At 50.2% G+C, this 17,172-nt stretch overlaps 2 protein-coding genes across 2 annotated transcripts in view; one reads left to right on the plus strand and one right to left on the minus strand.

Annotated features, from left to right (window-relative positions):
• The window catches only part of LOC119381078 (putative oxidoreductase GLYR1 homolog), a 135,693-nt gene that overhangs the window by 51,373 nt on the left and 67,148 nt on the right, over positions 1-17,172 (plus strand).
• On the minus strand, positions 33-3,073 carry LOC119382489 (leucine-rich repeat and immunoglobulin-like domain-containing nogo receptor-interacting protein 2; the record flags this gene model as incomplete). Its single annotated transcript, XM_037650199.2, is given in 3 exon segments — positions 33-52; positions 189-2,136; positions 2,835-3,073. Coding segments are annotated over 2 exon segments (1,955 nt in total), but the record flags the coding sequence as incomplete, so codon positions are not given.

The following is a 17,172-nucleotide window of genomic DNA, read 5'->3' on the forward strand; positions in this document are numbered from 1 at the left end:
TCTCTCGAAGCCTGTCAATTTGGCCAACGCCATAGTCCCGAACCCTCTGTACCTAAGAGAGAAAAAAAGCACCAGTTCAACTCAGTAGAGATTTGCATGCATTTTTCCTACAACCCCCATTAAGCCTATTTCAGTGCCCCTGCCTGTTAATTATTGATAGTATGCTTGTGACAAATCAAAAGTCTTACCTGCGAGTAGTAGTTATCCCTCATGTTTGTGATTTGTGCAGTACCGTAGTCACAGAAGTCCCTCAGTCGATCTGTCTGGCCGGAGTAACTTTCCCTGATCTTCTCCATCTGCTGTGTGCAGTTTTCTTTGATCCTCTGCACTTGACAGGCATAGTTATCTCGAAGCCGCTCCAGCTGCTGGCACCGGTAGTGCTCAAGACTCTCGAGCATGCGATATAGCTGTCGTGCACGGGGCGACTCCCCCATCATGCAACACGGGCACTCCAACCCAAACCTTCGTAATATGGCACTGATTACCATGACAATCATCGTGATCAGCAGAAAACTAAACGCTGTAGCGCACCCCACGAGCACACTCACTATTTTGACATTCACCAAAAAGTCGTAGTCGAGGGTGAGCCTTATGGCCACCGTCTGGTGGCCAAGCACATTGGTGGCTGTACAACGGTAATGACCACTGTCACCACGTTGGACCTCACGCACGAACAAGTCCCCATTTGGAAGTAGTACAAACTTGGGGCAGTCGCCCATATTCACGCGTCCATTGAGAGAAGAATTTCCAACTGATGCACCGTATTCCGCTGTCCAGTTGAAGCGGTGCTTGTGCGGTGTGGTCCAGGTTATTGATGGGGCAGGGCTTCCATCTACACGGCATGAAAGCACCGCAGATGTAAATAACCTAAAATGCGCTCCCGTTGTGTGTTCAACCACGGTGGCATTGCGGCAGGCCATGTGTTTGTCCACAGCATCCAGCACTGTGATCTCGGTAAGGTTTGATGGCTTGGCACAAAGGGTGTTTGATGGTGACAGGATGTGAGCCCGCACATTGTCACGTAGCCACAATAGGAGCCAGTAGAGGCGACAGTCACAGAACCACGGATTCCCATTGAGACGGATCCGTTCCACTTGCACCAGTGGGTCAAACAATCCAGATGGGAGAGTTGTGAAATTGTTGAAGCGCAAGTCCAGCTTGCGAAGAGCTTTAAGTGGCCAAAGAGCACCACTCTGTACAGTCTCTAGGGCTGGGCAGTTGGTCATGAGCACTTCTTCCACGCTGTCCAAGTCTGTAAAGACAGCCTTTGACAAGTGAGAGAGCTTGTATAGGTGCGATGCATGTAGTTTACGAATATTATGCCCGTGCTTAAATGGTTCGTGAAGGCTTATCATTGGGTTGTAACTGATGTCCAGTACTTCAAGATTTGGGGCTGGTCGTAGTGTGCCGGTTTGTATGGTTGTGATGCGATTGTGGCTAACATTGAGGTACCTGAGAGAGTCGAGACCCTTCAGGCTTAAGAGCCCCACAGAGCTGATGCTGTTGTAATCCAGGCGCAAATTCACGAGATGGTGAAGCGACCAGAACACTACGTTGTTCAGTGCCTGAATCTTGTTGTGCGACAGGTCGAGCACAGTCAAGTTGGACAGGCCTTGGAACCATTCATGTTTCAGTTGGTCCAGTTGGTTTCCAGAAAGGTTTAACACAGTAAGAGCTTCGAGTGCATCAAAACTATTTACATGGATGGCATAAATTACATTGTCACTTACATCCAGCTCTTGGAGAGAGACTAGCGTTTGAAGGCTATCAACACTTAATTCTTCTATAAGATTCTGGTGCAGATTGAGGTGTCTCAGGTAACTTGCGGAACTCATCAACTCACTGGAGTTGATGCTTCTGATCTTGTTCCGTGAAAGATCGAGTGAGGCAACTTGAGGTGGGAGGTCTTTCGGCACAGCCCTGCGCAGCTGTCCCAAGCACACGACACGTTGCGCACCAGAAGAGTCGCTTGAGCTGCTGCTGCTGCACTGGCACATTTCGGGACAATCGAGCGCGGCGCCATCTTGGCGGACGCCACTGTCACCGGAGCCTGCATCGGCGCATGCGAGCAGCGAGAGGCAGATGTAGAGTGCGACGCCTCCCGGTGGCAGCTTTACTTGCATTGTTTTTTCACACCTGGAAAAAACAAAAGCCAAAAAAAACGAGCGATCGTCAGCCGTGCGCTGCACTGACGAAGAGGCGAGATGTGAAGACTCGCTTTGGTATTGTCAGCACGGACAACCGATGCATTCTCCATAATTTGGTGCGATTGAACAATGCGCCGCGCGTGCTTTTTTTTTTTTTTTAAATGCCTCATCGAGCTGCAGTGGAGACATATCTGGGGCTGTGAATACATATGATTCTTCCGGTGTATGTGTTCGAACTGTATTGGCAATGCATGAATGGCATTAGACGCTTACGAGCGCAGTTATAGCGATGACACCAGCTAACAAGTCAGATGTTTCATTTGGGATGCTACGCGATTGGATTGGTAGTGTACCAGCCGCGTCATTACTGTAAACATCGCGTACAAGACAGGCGGGTATGCGCTAACAGGGGGAGTACATACATTAGGCCTAATGTCGGCCGCGCTTTGAACGCACGCACAAGAAAGCGGCATGAAATAATCGTTGCGCCCGCAAGATTCTAACCTCGATCAACGGGTTGTCGGCGGCAGTTCGCCTTCCCATTGTCTCGGTATTCCTAGACAGGGCGCCGTGCTACGGAGCGGCTCAGCGCGGCTGCCTTTCGTACAAGGCTAGCGGCCTCGATTGCCCGTCGGCGTAACGAGAGAGCGAGGTTGAGCCGAAGTAGCTCGATCGGAGAATTCTTACCGTCACGGGGTCAACGAGGACTGCCGCTCCCTTTAGCCTGGGACGCTTTCCTCGCACCGTCGACCGACTGCGGATCATCGTGAACTACTGGTGATGCGACTGCGCGCCGAGAGCATCGTTTCAGTACGCGCCGAAGCCGCGAAAAGCCTCAGCTCCCGTGGGCTGCTGCACTGCGTGCGCGCCGAGCGCCAACATGTCCGTCCGATCCCGCGGCGCCAGGGGCGAGGAGGCTGCCTTTCTCTTTCGCTCGCCTCCCGTCCTCCTCCGCCTCGACCCCTCTGCGTTCCGGCGCTTTTGCGGCGGTGCCTGGGGCAACCCTTTCGTTGTCGCACGTTGGCATCTAGTCGGCTGCCCTCTGGTCGTGCGCACCAGGGTGTGCTTCATTGTCCTTTTTGTTTTGTTGTATTGTATAATCATTATGCACCGGTTCGCCGGGTGTGGAGCGTACCGGGCAATAAAGAGCGAGCAGCAAATACAAGAAACAAAGAATTACTTCACACAGTGCTTCTCCTTCCTTTTTTCATGACATTAGGTGCTTTAATTTCGCCTAATGACATTTGCCTACACCTAGATTTTCAAACATATCGCCGCCAGGAGAAGCGTAGTAGTAACTTGTTTTACCAGTAGCAGCTGTGTACACTTTATAATATGGAAGGTAATGTACACTACTTCCTAGTGCATTATGCAACAGTGCTCACAAATGGGTCGTCGTTAATCTAGGTGTTCCTGCTTGGGCTGGAAACTTCTCTTGGTTTCCTGCGATGCCGCAGTTACGATTTCTGTGCAGCGGTGTAGTTGAGTGCTGTTTCTGACAACTCCGTTGTAAAGGATCTGTGCTCGTGCTGTAGTCGCCGCCGGGCAACACTGCAAGCTCGCTTCAGTCGCACGGCGCGAGTTGCCATGGGCAGCTGTTTTCGTTATTCGGTACCTCTCGAACTGCACAAGTGAACGGCTGCGCTCGGCGGTTTGTGGTCGCGTGCGTTCGTTGATTGCAGCTTATCTGCGTTGGGCCGTCGAGAGCCGCCGCGACCGAGGGAAAGGGAGGAAGACGTGACGGTGGTCGCTCCGCATCTGGCGAGGGCGGATGAAATAACCGTTTGTCCTTTTGACTTCTGCGGGCCGTTCTTTCCTTACGGCCTCGTTTTATCGCCGCGGCATAACACGGTGACATTGCTCTGCTCCCCGGCGAGTGAGATGCGACGAGAAAACGAGGAGAGGGAACACTTTCCTCCATCTTCTGCAATGGTTTCCTCAACAGTCGAGCACGGGTGGTTTCGATAAGTTGAGAGAAATCTCTGGCGCGTTTTCTTTTCTTTCACGTCCTTGTGTGAACGGTTTTGCAATGCACGCGTAACATGAGTCGCCTGCAAGCACTGGCATAGCCGGGGGGTAAACTTGGGGGAGGGCTCAACTTACCCCCCCCCCTCCCAGCAGAAGGTTTTACATTTTGTATGTGTAATATATACGCGCACGCATGCAAACACACGCACGAACATGCACAAGGAGGGTCGGACCCCCCGCCCCGATATAAATTTCTGGCTACGCCCCTACGTGCGATGTGTGCTGCGTTCGTGGTGTGCCTATCGCTGCGGCGGCTAGATGTCCTCAGTCGCGGCAGCACTCGTGCTGTTGTAGGGTTGGGTTTTTTCGCGTTTTTGTTAGAGGGAACGGTAACACTGGAAGCGGATACAGCGATTCCGTTGTCGGAAGCCTCTCTTGTACGGCATTTCTCGACAGCGAAGCGCGATAAAAGGCTGTCGGATCGCGGAACTTGCATCTTCTGTTAAAACGATTAGTTGGTATCTGATGTTAGGGAAGAGGAATAAAGAACATATCAGTGTGAGGTTCACAGCAGTTCAACTAGAGCTGACGTTATCGTTTGAGGTATGGCCGTCTTGATTTGCACGCGTGCGGCGGCCCATCAAGATGTGTTTTCTCGCTGGTAAGTTTTCAAGTAAGGCGAGTGTTGACGAACGCATCGTGAGCTGTAAAACAGCAGTGGTAGCAGCCAGTACAGCATTAGCTTTTTTTTTTTTTTTTTTCTGGACTGTGGGTGCCCCGAGCAAAAAGAGAAATGCGCAAAGATACGAGAGTACGGGAGAACAAAATGCTTTGGTTGGTTGGGCATAATAAAATTCAAAAGCAGATTTAGGTGCACGTTAAACAAGCCCATGTTGCCTAAGTTTTCAAAGGGTATGGGTTTGAGCTTGTTGGTAAGACTTCATGGGTTCGAAACAGCGCGTAAAATACGAGGACACAGAAAGAAACGGACAGGACCATGCGCTGACGCGCTGTTTCGAACCCATGAAGTCTAAGTTTTCAGAGCCCTCGTCTGCGGCGTCCCTCATAATCATATCGTGGTTTTGGGACGTTAAACCCCAACAATTATTAAAATTCAAAAGCCCGTGGACATACTCTTTAGTTGTCATCCGCATTATTCCTGAACACGTAGGCACCGTGTAATGATCAGAGAATCGCTGCGACGCCTTCATTTATCACCCGAGCTTCGCCGACCGCCAGAGATGCGAAGATAACGATATAAGAAACAGCGACCCAGCTCCTTCGTTTGTTTGTGCGCCATGCACCACCAAGCCTTAGCAGCTTCAGTCGCGAAACTCGGTCGGAGCACGCTTGCCTCGGCACGAGTAGTCGTCGATATGACGTGGAGTGTTTTTTATCGTGTCTCTCCCATTCTGCTTCCACCGCTTGTTTGGCTGTTAACTCGAATGCCTATAGTGTTCTTTGCTGTGCATCCAACGCGCGATCTACGACCGTTCTTGGTCCGGACGAGTGACAGTTCACTTAGCCTCCGCGCTCCTCTGACGGATGTGCTGTTGTTCTGTGACATGGCGTAAGCGCAGCACTGTTGTGCTCGGTAGCGCTGCACACTGCATTATCTGTACTGCGTCATGCGCATGCGCGTTTCAGTTTCTCGTGCTATCTAGAGTGTCCAGGGATTGAAACGCGACAGTCTAGGGCTATGTAATCCACGTGCTTTTCTTTTCGAGGTCTTCAGTTCGTATCGTATCCGTGCAGTTTCGACTCGGACACTTACATCAGAGCCAGCATTACCTTTAGTGGCCCTGTTTGTAGCGACTTGGCGTGGTTATCTCGAGCAGTTTCACATGTCGTTATACGTTTTGATGTCGCTTTTCAGTCCCTGAGCATTGTGCACGTCGTCTTTACTTCTCGGGAGATTAGCGTCAGCTTGAAACATTAAGCGCGACGCGAACTTTGGTGACGATGAAATTAAACGCTTTTGTGGTAGTCGTTTCTAGGAATCCTAGATGGGTGACGTTTCCCTGTTTTTTTAACCGCGCGATTGGGGCGGAGGCCGTCGCACACTCCGATTGAGCAACGGCGTACGTGCACCTTCGTGAAGTGTAGCGAGCGGACTGCTTGCGAAGCGCCTTCGTGGCAGCGGTGCAAGTGGCAGCGAGTCCGGGACACGTTACAGAAGCCCCGATGCGCCGAGCGAACAGGAAATGGAGGACAGATAAACAAGCGTCGGAGAAGCGCTGCAAGTGACGGGGGCCCAAGTGCATTAAGTAAAGTGCAAGTCCGCTATTGATCGGCGAGGTGCGAGCACACGCGAGTTGTTTACGTGCCGGCGAGAGATGCGTCTTACTCCGATGGGGGTCAACTACGCTTTGGCCTTTCTTGTGTGTGCTTGCGTGTTCGCAGCAAGCGCACCTCACTCACTTAGCTTTTCCGGCAGTGGCTGACTCTGTCCATCGGGCTGCAATATCCATAATAAGTACGGTAAAGCAGATGTCATGGTTACTGCTTACAGTGGAACTTCTTCTCCTTGGTTGCGGGTAAGGTCAAAGCTGTCAGTGTGGATCTACACATGTGTGCGGACCGGGGAAGAATCAAAATGTGTTACGGCTCGCCCGCTGACTGAACCTGTTTAAGGTTGCCCTTCTAACGACACTTGACCTGCAATTACAGCACGATTATATAGTGCACACTTCGCCATGTGCGTGATCCGTTTCAAAGCTTAGCATTTCATCAGAATAAGAGTTATTCATTGCTCCCGTAACATTATTTTACTCGAGATGTCTTCGCCATGGAGTTTCCCAGCGTCTCGAGGCCATATTCGTAGCGGTATGCATTTAACGCTACCAAGCACGAGAGCGCGATGTCGCCTCGTAATGCAAGAAAGCGCGTGTACTTGATACTGAAGTACTTGCACTTAAGAACCGCACATTGTCAAATGTAATCTGGACTCGTGCATCGAGCTGTTGAAATGTAGCACCACTCTTTCTTTGAAAGAAAGAAAATAAAACATGTGCGTGCGCTGGAAAACGAGTGTACCTGTCTACGCCCAGCTGCAGCATAGTGCATCTTTCCGTCAGCATTTAATTACGTCAGCATGACTTAACGAAAGAAGCGGAATTATTCGAGGGGCTCGCTTCTTTGCTAACAACCAAATTAAGCCAAGGAAAGCATACCGGACATTATTCTAGCTGCAGTGTAGTAATTCTGACAAATTGAAAACGAATTGGAGTATACAAAAAAAAGCACCTTTTCCGTCGGTGGGTCACACAATCGCACAACGCACAATCGTCGAATTACGCGTCCGATTCCCTGCTAATTGAGCTACGACGGAGGGCGTCTTGCCCGTCCACTTTGATGGGTATTTCTTAGCGTGCAATCCCTGGGAGTGTTAGCCAACTTTTGGTCCCTGTGCACGTGAAAGGAGTTCGTGGCGGACGAATCAGCTCGCCGTATTTCGTGTTTATCTTTTTCGCTGCCGTACACGAGGTCGCGGGTTCGACTGGACCCGTGGCCTCATTTCTACGTGGGCGAAGTCGGTCTCGTTCGTCGAGTTGGGAGAAAGTGTCACAGAAACCGCGTCCATTTCTCATGCGGAACGGCTTCGTCCGTGTCTGTTGGGGAAAAGCGACGGCGCCTGTTGGAATGGCGTCGCCCGGCACTTGCGAACCGTTTCGCGGGAAAGGGAGACATTACTTATTTATTTACTTAATTCATAATACCCCTAAGGGCCCCCGAAGTGGCGTTACATAGAGCAGGGGTCTCAAACTCACCTTGGCTAGCGGGCCGCAGTCGGGAAATTTAATCTCCTGACGGGCCGGGATAGTGAAGAAGGTTGGAGCGGTGAGGGGGGGTTGAACAAAATGCCAGCTAACGTTGCCATTTGAAAGAACGCATTTCCCATATCTCATATATGGCTCACTTCCGAAGGTGATTTGACGTCATATTTCGAAAAACCTATCAATAATCACCTTCAGTATGACTGAAATCTTAACGCCGATACTGAAATACAGTTTTTGTTCCACAGCTATGTTTTAGCATATGGTGACCGGATCGGGTGCCTCACGAAAAAAAAAAAAAAAGGCTTGAGGCCAGTCACATCTTTGTAGGTCAGGAACATATTTATTAAATATATATATATATTTAATATGGGAGGAAAACAGTCGTGTGCGGGCCGGGCCGCATGTTTGAGACCCCTGACGTAGAGCGAGCAGATACATGAAAAAATGTGGGCTACGCTCTTTACAGAATGAAAGAAGTTATACAAAATTGCAAAACATTCTTCGTGTATTTAGTGCTACGCGATGCATGTATGACTGATATGTAAGCGCGCTTCGAGACGCAAGAACTGATATCGCGAAGAGGGAAGAATTGCGCTGCCATAACCCGTTGATCATGACGGGTGATGAACCAGCCAGTCTACCAGTACACCTGAGCCATCTATGAGGTTGTCAGTGGCATTTGACTTCCCTGCTCGTACATTGTGCCTGTTCGTTGCTTTTCTGCACTCGTTTCCTCGTGCGCGCATGAGCGGATTGCTTGTGCTGTATATCTACATCGTTTCGGTCTTTCTGCTTAGAACCCTGCCTGTGGTGACGCAAAAGTTGCCGCACAGCTGTGCTGTTACGCTTTGTGACTTTGTGCTTCTTTGGCGAACTTTTTTTATTCCCCGTCGTACGTGAGCTGGCCGTTGGAGCGCAGCCAAGTGGAGCCTCGTTGTTGACGTCGGTGTGGCGTGCATGATGTTCTTTCGATGCACCTTCTGCTGATGGACTCGGCGGACGACGCTATCGTCATAGTCGTCGTCGTTGTTGTTGTTGTACTCAGTGCGCCATTTGCGTGACGGGCGATGTTGCGGCCTTGCCCCGGACAATCGGGGAGACCCGCAGGCGCTCGCCGCGCAATGTGCGCCGTCGCGCGGTCGATTTCAGAAGCCGGGTAACACGTCAGCCGTTATGGCTAGCTTTTAGTGTCCCGAAACTGCGCATCGGGAATCCGCCTTTTTCGTTTTCCTTTGCTGCTCTCTGCCGTTTTGGTAGGGTTTTTGGTATGGGTCCAGGACAACCGGTATCGCTAGAACGAAAGGCTCCGACATCAAGAGGCGGATTGAGGGCCCTGAATTTCGGAGGTTGGTTGTAATGTGTTATACTTGGCGGGTCCTGAAATGTCTGCAGCTGTGGCGTGCAGCACCGAAGAAAACTTTTATTATATGTATTATACAATGTGCACCGTTTAGCCTCGGCTTTATTTAGACACTTTACGACTGGCGCGCTGCGTGAAAAAGAGACTTCTCTAACGTCGGCCTCGTCGCCTTGTACAGCGATGCAACTCGGAACATTCGCAGTCCTATTTCCTGGATGCGTGTTCGTTCTTTGTGTTCGATGTTCTGCTTTTTATTTCCTATTTCGCACACTTGTTACCGGCGCAAGAAGTGCGTGGGTCTCACGTACCTGCGTGTTCGCCCTTGCATATAGTAAATCATAATGGAAATGACACGGCTGTCTTCTTTATACCGTTTTATCGTTACAACTGAGAGTATACAGAGCCCAACTGGGCTAGCTCACATTTTAAAGGGACACTAACGAGAAAAACGATTTGATACCCTTCGCAAAACCTACGCCGTTCCGGTTCGCGGTTCTTACATTTGCCGGGCTCGACAGCTGGCATGAACTCGATTATTTCCTAAAAAGCAACTGAGTTTACCGATAACATCATTGGCGACGGTTTTTGTTCCGGTCACGTGACCCCGAGCTGTTGACGTGCACGTAGACTCACCTGAAACAAGCAGCTGAGACGCACATGAAAAAGCAAAACGCTGTATGGCGGCCATGTCGCATTTCTAGCTCTCGGTATCACTTCCTGTTTTTGCAACGTATAAAAAATATTGGCTTCGATTTGAAAGTGGTTTTTGTTACCAGAGGGAGTCGTTATCGGACTGTATGGTTCAGTTTCAGTATCTTATTTTTAAAAAAGAAGAAAATCTACTTCAAATTTTCTGCGCCACAAATAGGTCCCGTGCACTATCGGCGTCAAATGAAACCCGAACAGCTACAAGAATTAGCAATGGTATAGTGCGCGCCGTCCAGTCATCACCTTTTACCCGTGCCTTTGACAGGCGCGCAGCACTCCGGTTTCGCGGCACTGCGCATGTGCACCGCGCATGTCCACGGTGATGACTTAACGGCGCGCACTATACCATTGCTAATGCTTGCCCCTGTTTCATTTGACGCCGACAATGCTTCTTTAAACTAGCGCAGCTTTCCTCCTTACCACAGATGGGCTCAAATTTTGCCAGCTTGTTATGCGACGCCGTACGGGTCCGCGTGCAATGGATAGTTCAACCTCGAAACTTTGGTGTGATGGCCCTCGTAAGGTACAAACAAACAGAGAGGCGGCAAGAAACATCCTCGCAAGAGCGGCCGTTCACTGCACAGTTGCCCGGTTGATAATGAGCAAAAATAGTTTTCAAAACTCGGGGCGACAACTGTCTGTTGTTGTCTCGGGAGGTTTCAATCGCGTATAGAAGGAACACAAGAAGACTATGCGGCGATCGTGTTCTAATTACCGATTTTCTGCGCAGTCTTGTTCAGCTTGTTCAGCTTTTTTGCGTTGGTTTCAGGCTGCCCGTAATTACGTAGCACATGTGCCTTGGGCTTATGCTGATGATTTCATCTCACACACGCCTTTCACCTTTTGTAGCGAATTGCTTGCTTTGCTGTCTCGCCGAATGTGCCACAGCCTGGGCGTGCGCCGCTGGGCACATGCCTGGATAGGCGTGCGCAAAAAGCGACACAAAAGTGCTACAGAGAAATCAGAGCGTTGACTATAGAAGCAGCGAATTGTGAGGTATGAATGACAGTTGTGGGACGGGGCATCTGATGATGTGTGCACCCACTGCTACTTATATTTTCGCCTGTTGCGTGTCGCGTGCTTTCGGTCTGCGACACCGCCGTATTTTGAGATGCTACGTATAAATGCGGTGTCAGTTTACTCGCTGTTATGGTCAATAGACGCTGCAGAAAGATTCTCCGATACGGTTCTTTTTGAGAAAATACACACGCGTGACGGGAAGAGGGCTGCAGAGCGATTCTCCAGTACGGCTTCCTCGAGAACAGCTTCGTCGCCTTTGCCCGCATCCACTTCCGACCGGCGTCCTACGTTCCCGCTGCCCAAAAATATCCCGCGCAAGCTACTTTCGCCCGCTCTATGACTTGTGTTTGTGTGCACTTTTATTTTTTCTATTTTTCTGCGGTCTTTCCGGACCTGCAGCGATTCCAGCTTCGGGAGGAAGAAGGCGCCCCGATTCTCCCGGATATCCGGGGGCCGTTCCCGCGCCTGCCTCTCCCATGAGTTTGCGCCCTTTGCGTCTGACTCGGGTGTTTGAAGGCGGTGCGCTTCCTGTCTTGGAACACGCTGCCTGTTTTACGCATCGAGGTACTTGGTTCGTGGACTTGACGTGTTTGCACCGAAACAGCTGGAACGAAAGTTGCGAAGAAATGCGGACGACCTTGCGAATTCTCGTTGATTGGCGCACACCTGAATGCTTGGAAGCGCTCCGAGAGGACACTTGTCACCTTCACTCTAATCTCATTCAGTATTTGAAGACTGCGAATGGCTTTCTGCAGCGTGTCGCCTGCTCGTGTTTTCCGTTTTCATTCGCTGTAATGCTCTCCCGCAAGGCAGGCAGGTTGGCGCACTTTTTGAATCGCCCGGGTATGGCCTCCTCGTAAAGCGGAGGCGCCCGAGCTCTGGCGCAGCGGCCTTCTATCGCTCATTGCGCAGTCGGGGAAAACACAGCAGCTGCCGCCGACGTTGTCATTGGTGTCGCGTTGCGCCGGGAGTTTTTGCGGTCGCTCGGCGGAACTGCGCGGCGATGCTAGGAGAGCGGCGGCTACCGATGGCCTCGTTTATTTGCGCTTCGGCGCGGATGCGCGCGCCTGCCGTTCGCTAATGCCCCTCTTTTCTATGACCCCTCTATCCTCCTCTCTCGTGGCGGGGCGTTTCGATATCTGCCTTGAACACCTGTACCCTTCCGTTTTCCACTAATGCCCCGTCATGTGCACGTACGTACGGGGAATAGCTTCTCGTAAAACGCGTGTTCTTTTTGTTCCCCTCCTTCCTTCCATACACGTTGTGCACTGTGTATGTGAGTATACATACAAGTTCCGCGGCCGTTGCTGCTCTCCTCATTCAACATCTTACCTCCGTGGATGGAGAGGGTTCTCAGTGAGGGGGATTAGCGGTGTTCAGGCTGCAGACATAAACTGCTTGCTACTTAGATATGTGCAAACCATTGAAGGTGTCACTGTGCTGCACACGATCACCATGATGTTGCGGAGTGTAAAACCTGGTGGTGTTTTGCGGTTTGTGTATGTGTGTGTCTTGGTTAACTTTCCGTTCAGAGTTCTGCAGGATTGTTGTTGCGCAAGGGGCAGCGGTTCCTTAACGAACGCACCTGGCATTGGGCTGAAATTTTGCACGATACCTACTAGGCCTGTGCAGCTGTTTATCATTGCAAGCTCCTCAGTCATCCGAACTACTAATTGCAAGCTTATCAAACGTACGTGCGTCAATTGTGTGTATGATCCCGATTTATATTATATGGACTCGACTCGTGCATGCTTCGTATTCTGATCTCGATTCAGAAATATGTAAATATATTCTACCTGCAAAGCCCGCTCAGTGGTTCTTTTTTTTTTTTTTTTTTTCATTGTGTGCACACAATAGGGCTGCGCGAATGTTAACATTCGTGCAGCCCTACTTCCCTATGATTAGGCGGCCTGTAATAGCCTTATTAGGCGGGCAGGTATTGTATCGATCTTGTAACACTCATGCGTACAAATTACAGCTGACCGAAAGTAATTGTATTAATATTACCTTTGAAAAACAGCGTTATTCGAAGCTTCGCGTTTGAACGGTACTCGGCTTTTCTCTGGGCCTGCCACGAACCACGTTTCACGTTAAGCACTCAGATTTTGTTTTTCTTGGTCATTTTTATGCCACAGAGAAGCGGACTAGTCATAATTGCGAAAGTAATGAGTAGTTATCTTGAAATTACTGGCTGGATGTAATTTATTTGCTGTAATTTCAATGCTGCCAAGTCGGTTCGCACGTGTAATTCGGAAGAAGGAAACGTTTTTGGAATATTTTGCTCGCCAAATTTCCTTCCCCGTGTACCGGCGCAGAAACCCTTCGCAGTTGACGTATTGACGTGGTCCGCCGCCGGGGCTTGCCTCTGCAGCCGGCATGCGACTCTCGGCGTGGGCGGACGGGGGCGTGATGGTGCCAAGGTCGTTCGATCGACCCGCCGTGTTTTTGAGACCGCGTTGTTTTGTTTGCCGCCTCTCCTCCCCGTCAGCTGTTTTGCGCGCGCGCTTTTGCGGTAGCTGTACCTGTTTGGAACAAAAGCGCTAGCTGTACCTGTTTGGGGCCTGGTTTTCGCGTGTCAGCATGCGCGTACGCAGCTGCCGGACGGGCGATCTTATATTTAAGGAACTGACGACTTGCGGTATCTGTTTTCTTCTGTGCAATGGACTATCTGCAGCGCCAACGACTTTTTCACATAACACAAGCTGCAGACACTGGTGGGTGAGCGCGATAGTGATTATACGTCGGCAAGCAAGTGATGTCCTATCAATCGAGCCGGTGTTGCGGCGGTTCGTGCTCGCGCGCTACGTCACGCCGCGCATGCGCCGAGGGTGGACGCGTGTTTTTTGGTTCCACTATACTCCGTTTCACACATCAAGTGCAACGTTGTGGAAGCTATGCAAGAAGTTCAATAAACAAAATGTGTAAATCCGCGCGTCCAGTGTTCGGCTTTTGTCGTTGTAAACGCTCGCGCAAGCTGAGCACGAACCAGCGCGCGACGCGTCGCGACGGGCCACAAATAAAATAACGAAAAACAAAAGCAACTAGACGCTCAGTGATTGAGCTGCATAATACCGCAGATATAACGGCGTTTGTTTATTTGTAAGACACAAAACATTTTCTGTAACTGCCCACTGTGAAAGCGAAAAAAAAAGTCAATTTTGGGTGGTAAGAACATTGATCTATTTCTTAACGCGGACGGATTTACTGCAAGAAGTCTCGCTAGCCTCCACAGCGTTGCACCTGATGTATGAAACGGAGTATAGTTGTCGCGAAGGCAGCGTCACGTCTGAGCGTCAACTCCGTTTACCTCGTAGTAAGCATAGAAAAAAGCGGAGACGCCTTATCATAAACAGACTAAGTTTAAGCATGAATTATGGTGTGCCTAAACAACAGCAGACAATACGTACTACAGCAGTCCGAACCACCGCTCTTAGGTAGTTTCTAAGAGCGTTGATCCGGGTGATTCTTTCGCGCAATGCTAAGGCTTGTTTACCAGGTCGCGCGATGTACCGGATTTTCTATTTTTGCGAGTTTCAAACACAATTTAAATAAGCATAGACCGCTTATAGCGTAAATCGCCGGAGTCGCGAGTATCCGCACTATAAGCGGTACCGCACTATAACCAAAACAAACTTCTTGAAAGGCTGCACTTGCGCAAAGCGTGTTGAGCATGTAGCCTCGCGTGTCCGATAATCGAGACATGCGATTCGGTGTGCTTACAACCACTAAAATTTCCGAATGTTCAAAAATTAACCGCAAATGACCCGCATTGCCAACGAAATGAACGCGTGGGAAAAAAGCAAACGAAACAAAGCGCCATCGCGGGAATTCGCCGACTACGTTTCAGGCCACCTTGAGGTATGCGCATTACACAAAAACTATGTCAAATCGCGACCGAAATTTCGCGAGCTGAACGGTAACGATCGTTCGATTTCACGGGCGCGCACCCGATGTCCAAAACGTTGCAATCGAATCGGGAACCACCATTCGAGAGCTGCATGTGCCAACCATGCCCTCGTTTTCATTAACGATATGATTCCCTTCCCTTCAAGTGTATCCATCGCAAGGAGTTTCGTTGATTCCGCAACTTTGATCGCCCGCGACCCCTACCGAAAAGCAACCAACACTGATTAGGCCTAGTCTGCGGTTTAGCATGTTGTCGTGAGAAGTTTGTCCAAGACAACATGAAGATCTGACGTCGAAAAGATCGCGCTCAAGCACTAACCAAAGAACAGCGCGCGTGATACGAAGTTTGTGTTCGCGGCCGGGAGATCAACGGCGACAAAAGCCCGCCAAGCTCGTTTAAGTCCGCGCACTGGCAGAAAAGGCGAAAGCACGCGTCATGAAACCGTAAAACTTTTCAATTTGCGGACGAGGTAGCAAACGCGTTATCTGTAGCGAGCGTGATAACGACGGCGCTTTTCCCGACAGGAAACTTAAAGCGCACTTGATGAGGACGCGATCGCACGTTCCATGCGGAGCGCGCGGCCGGCAAGCGGCCGGAGCCTTGCCGGCGCCGGTGCTTCTCCGTCGCCTAGGCAACCACCATCTTTCCCCACTCGGCAAGCCCGCGCAGCGCTGCCGCGGTCTTTCTTCTTTTCTTTTTCCTCCCTCCGCCCCTCATTCGTTCACTGCGCATGCCCTCGCCCTTCGTAACGACCTTGTCGCTCTCTCCCAAGCGGCGTACCTGATTTGAGAACCGCACTCGCTACCGCGTTTGTTAGAAATATTTTCCCGCAACCGCATTATAAACGGTATTTCACCTTGGGAGACTGCACAGTAAGCGGTATGCGTATACATGGGGTTATATGGGAGCGTAAACGGGAGTCGAAAAAGACTGCATTGTAACCAGTCCTGCACTATAAGTGGTCAGCACTATACGAATTTTATTCAAGTCGCGGAAAGCATTCTCCATTATGTCACTCTAACCGCCTTTCAATTTCCAGTAGGATCTAATTACACGTTCTGGCCTTTTGTCAGTCCCTTTAATACCGACGCGGATACAAGACGCGCGAGCTCACCCCGTCTGCAGTCATAACAAATATGGAATTACGAGCATCACTTGCGCCGTGGAACACTGAGATGTCAATATGTGTGTATATATTTAAATTTTCACGATCCCCCGCTTCATTTCATTGTTGCGACGACATTGCGCGCCGAAACAAATAACTCGCGTGCTTCAAATTTCGAAAGATCTCCATGCTGATTCCACCTATTATTCTTGGTTTTGTTGAGGAGTCCTTCGCATAGGTTATTACACGAAAGTTGCAAGGAGGAATCAACTCCGCGAGAAAGTGAATTCTTAATATGTTGACCGACTAAAGTTTCTTCTAAGTCCTTCGGCAAGCCGAGGGTGCCGCCAGAGCTCAAGGACTCATGGCTGCCACCTAGGGAAGGGAGCCCATCCCTCAAATCTTGCCGTCTTAAATAAAAGTTATTTGAAGACGACCAAACTGTTTTCAAGGTGTTGAACGGCGTTGATGAACCGGGACGTAGGTTGGAGGCGAGAAACGTGATAATAAGTTGAAGCGAAAATAATTACGGAGTAGATTGCAAACACTGGAGGTAGGTGGCATAACATACTGTATGCTCTCAAAGTATTGCGAGCGGTGTCGCCTGAGCAGCTTTTTAATGCGTTGTACAACCTAATGGAACCAACATACAATGAAGCCAAGGAAAGTATAGATGGGGACATTATTTGTAGCCTTTAAATGTAATTTGATAATTATGGTAACATTATGGCAGGGGTGGAAGCGCTGCGCCATTTGCGCCACGCTGCGCCAATCCGCTTCTGCTGCGCCATCCTGCTCCAAAACGTATTATTGCGCCGAAACTGCTCCCAAGCGGTCTTTGGTGCACGGCCTCCGCGATGGGCTCCAGTGCGCTTCCGGAACCGATCACTGAGGCTACGTTTGGTGCCTTTATGTGCCGGTGTCATCCGTATCATGGCACGCCTATGCGAGCTTATATCATCATCACATCACTTGGCGCGCTCTCGTGACGTTGTCGAAGGCACAAAAAAGCTAGCGAGCCTGTACAGGAGCTAGCTACAAGAAAGTGAGTTGTGCGGCCATATTTCGATTGTGACGCCGGCGGCAATGGAGTTTTCAGGCGCGCTGCGCGCACGAGGCGGTTGCTGTTATCGTGGCCTGGGATTGCGAACATGAACAAAAGTAACTGCGTTGACGCT

This window comes from Rhipicephalus sanguineus, chromosome 2 (assembly GCF_013339695.2).
Source record: "Rhipicephalus sanguineus isolate Rsan-2018 chromosome 2, BIME_Rsan_1.4, whole genome shotgun sequence".
NCBI lineage: Eukaryota > Metazoa > Arthropoda > Arachnida > Ixodida > Ixodidae > Rhipicephalus > Rhipicephalus sanguineus.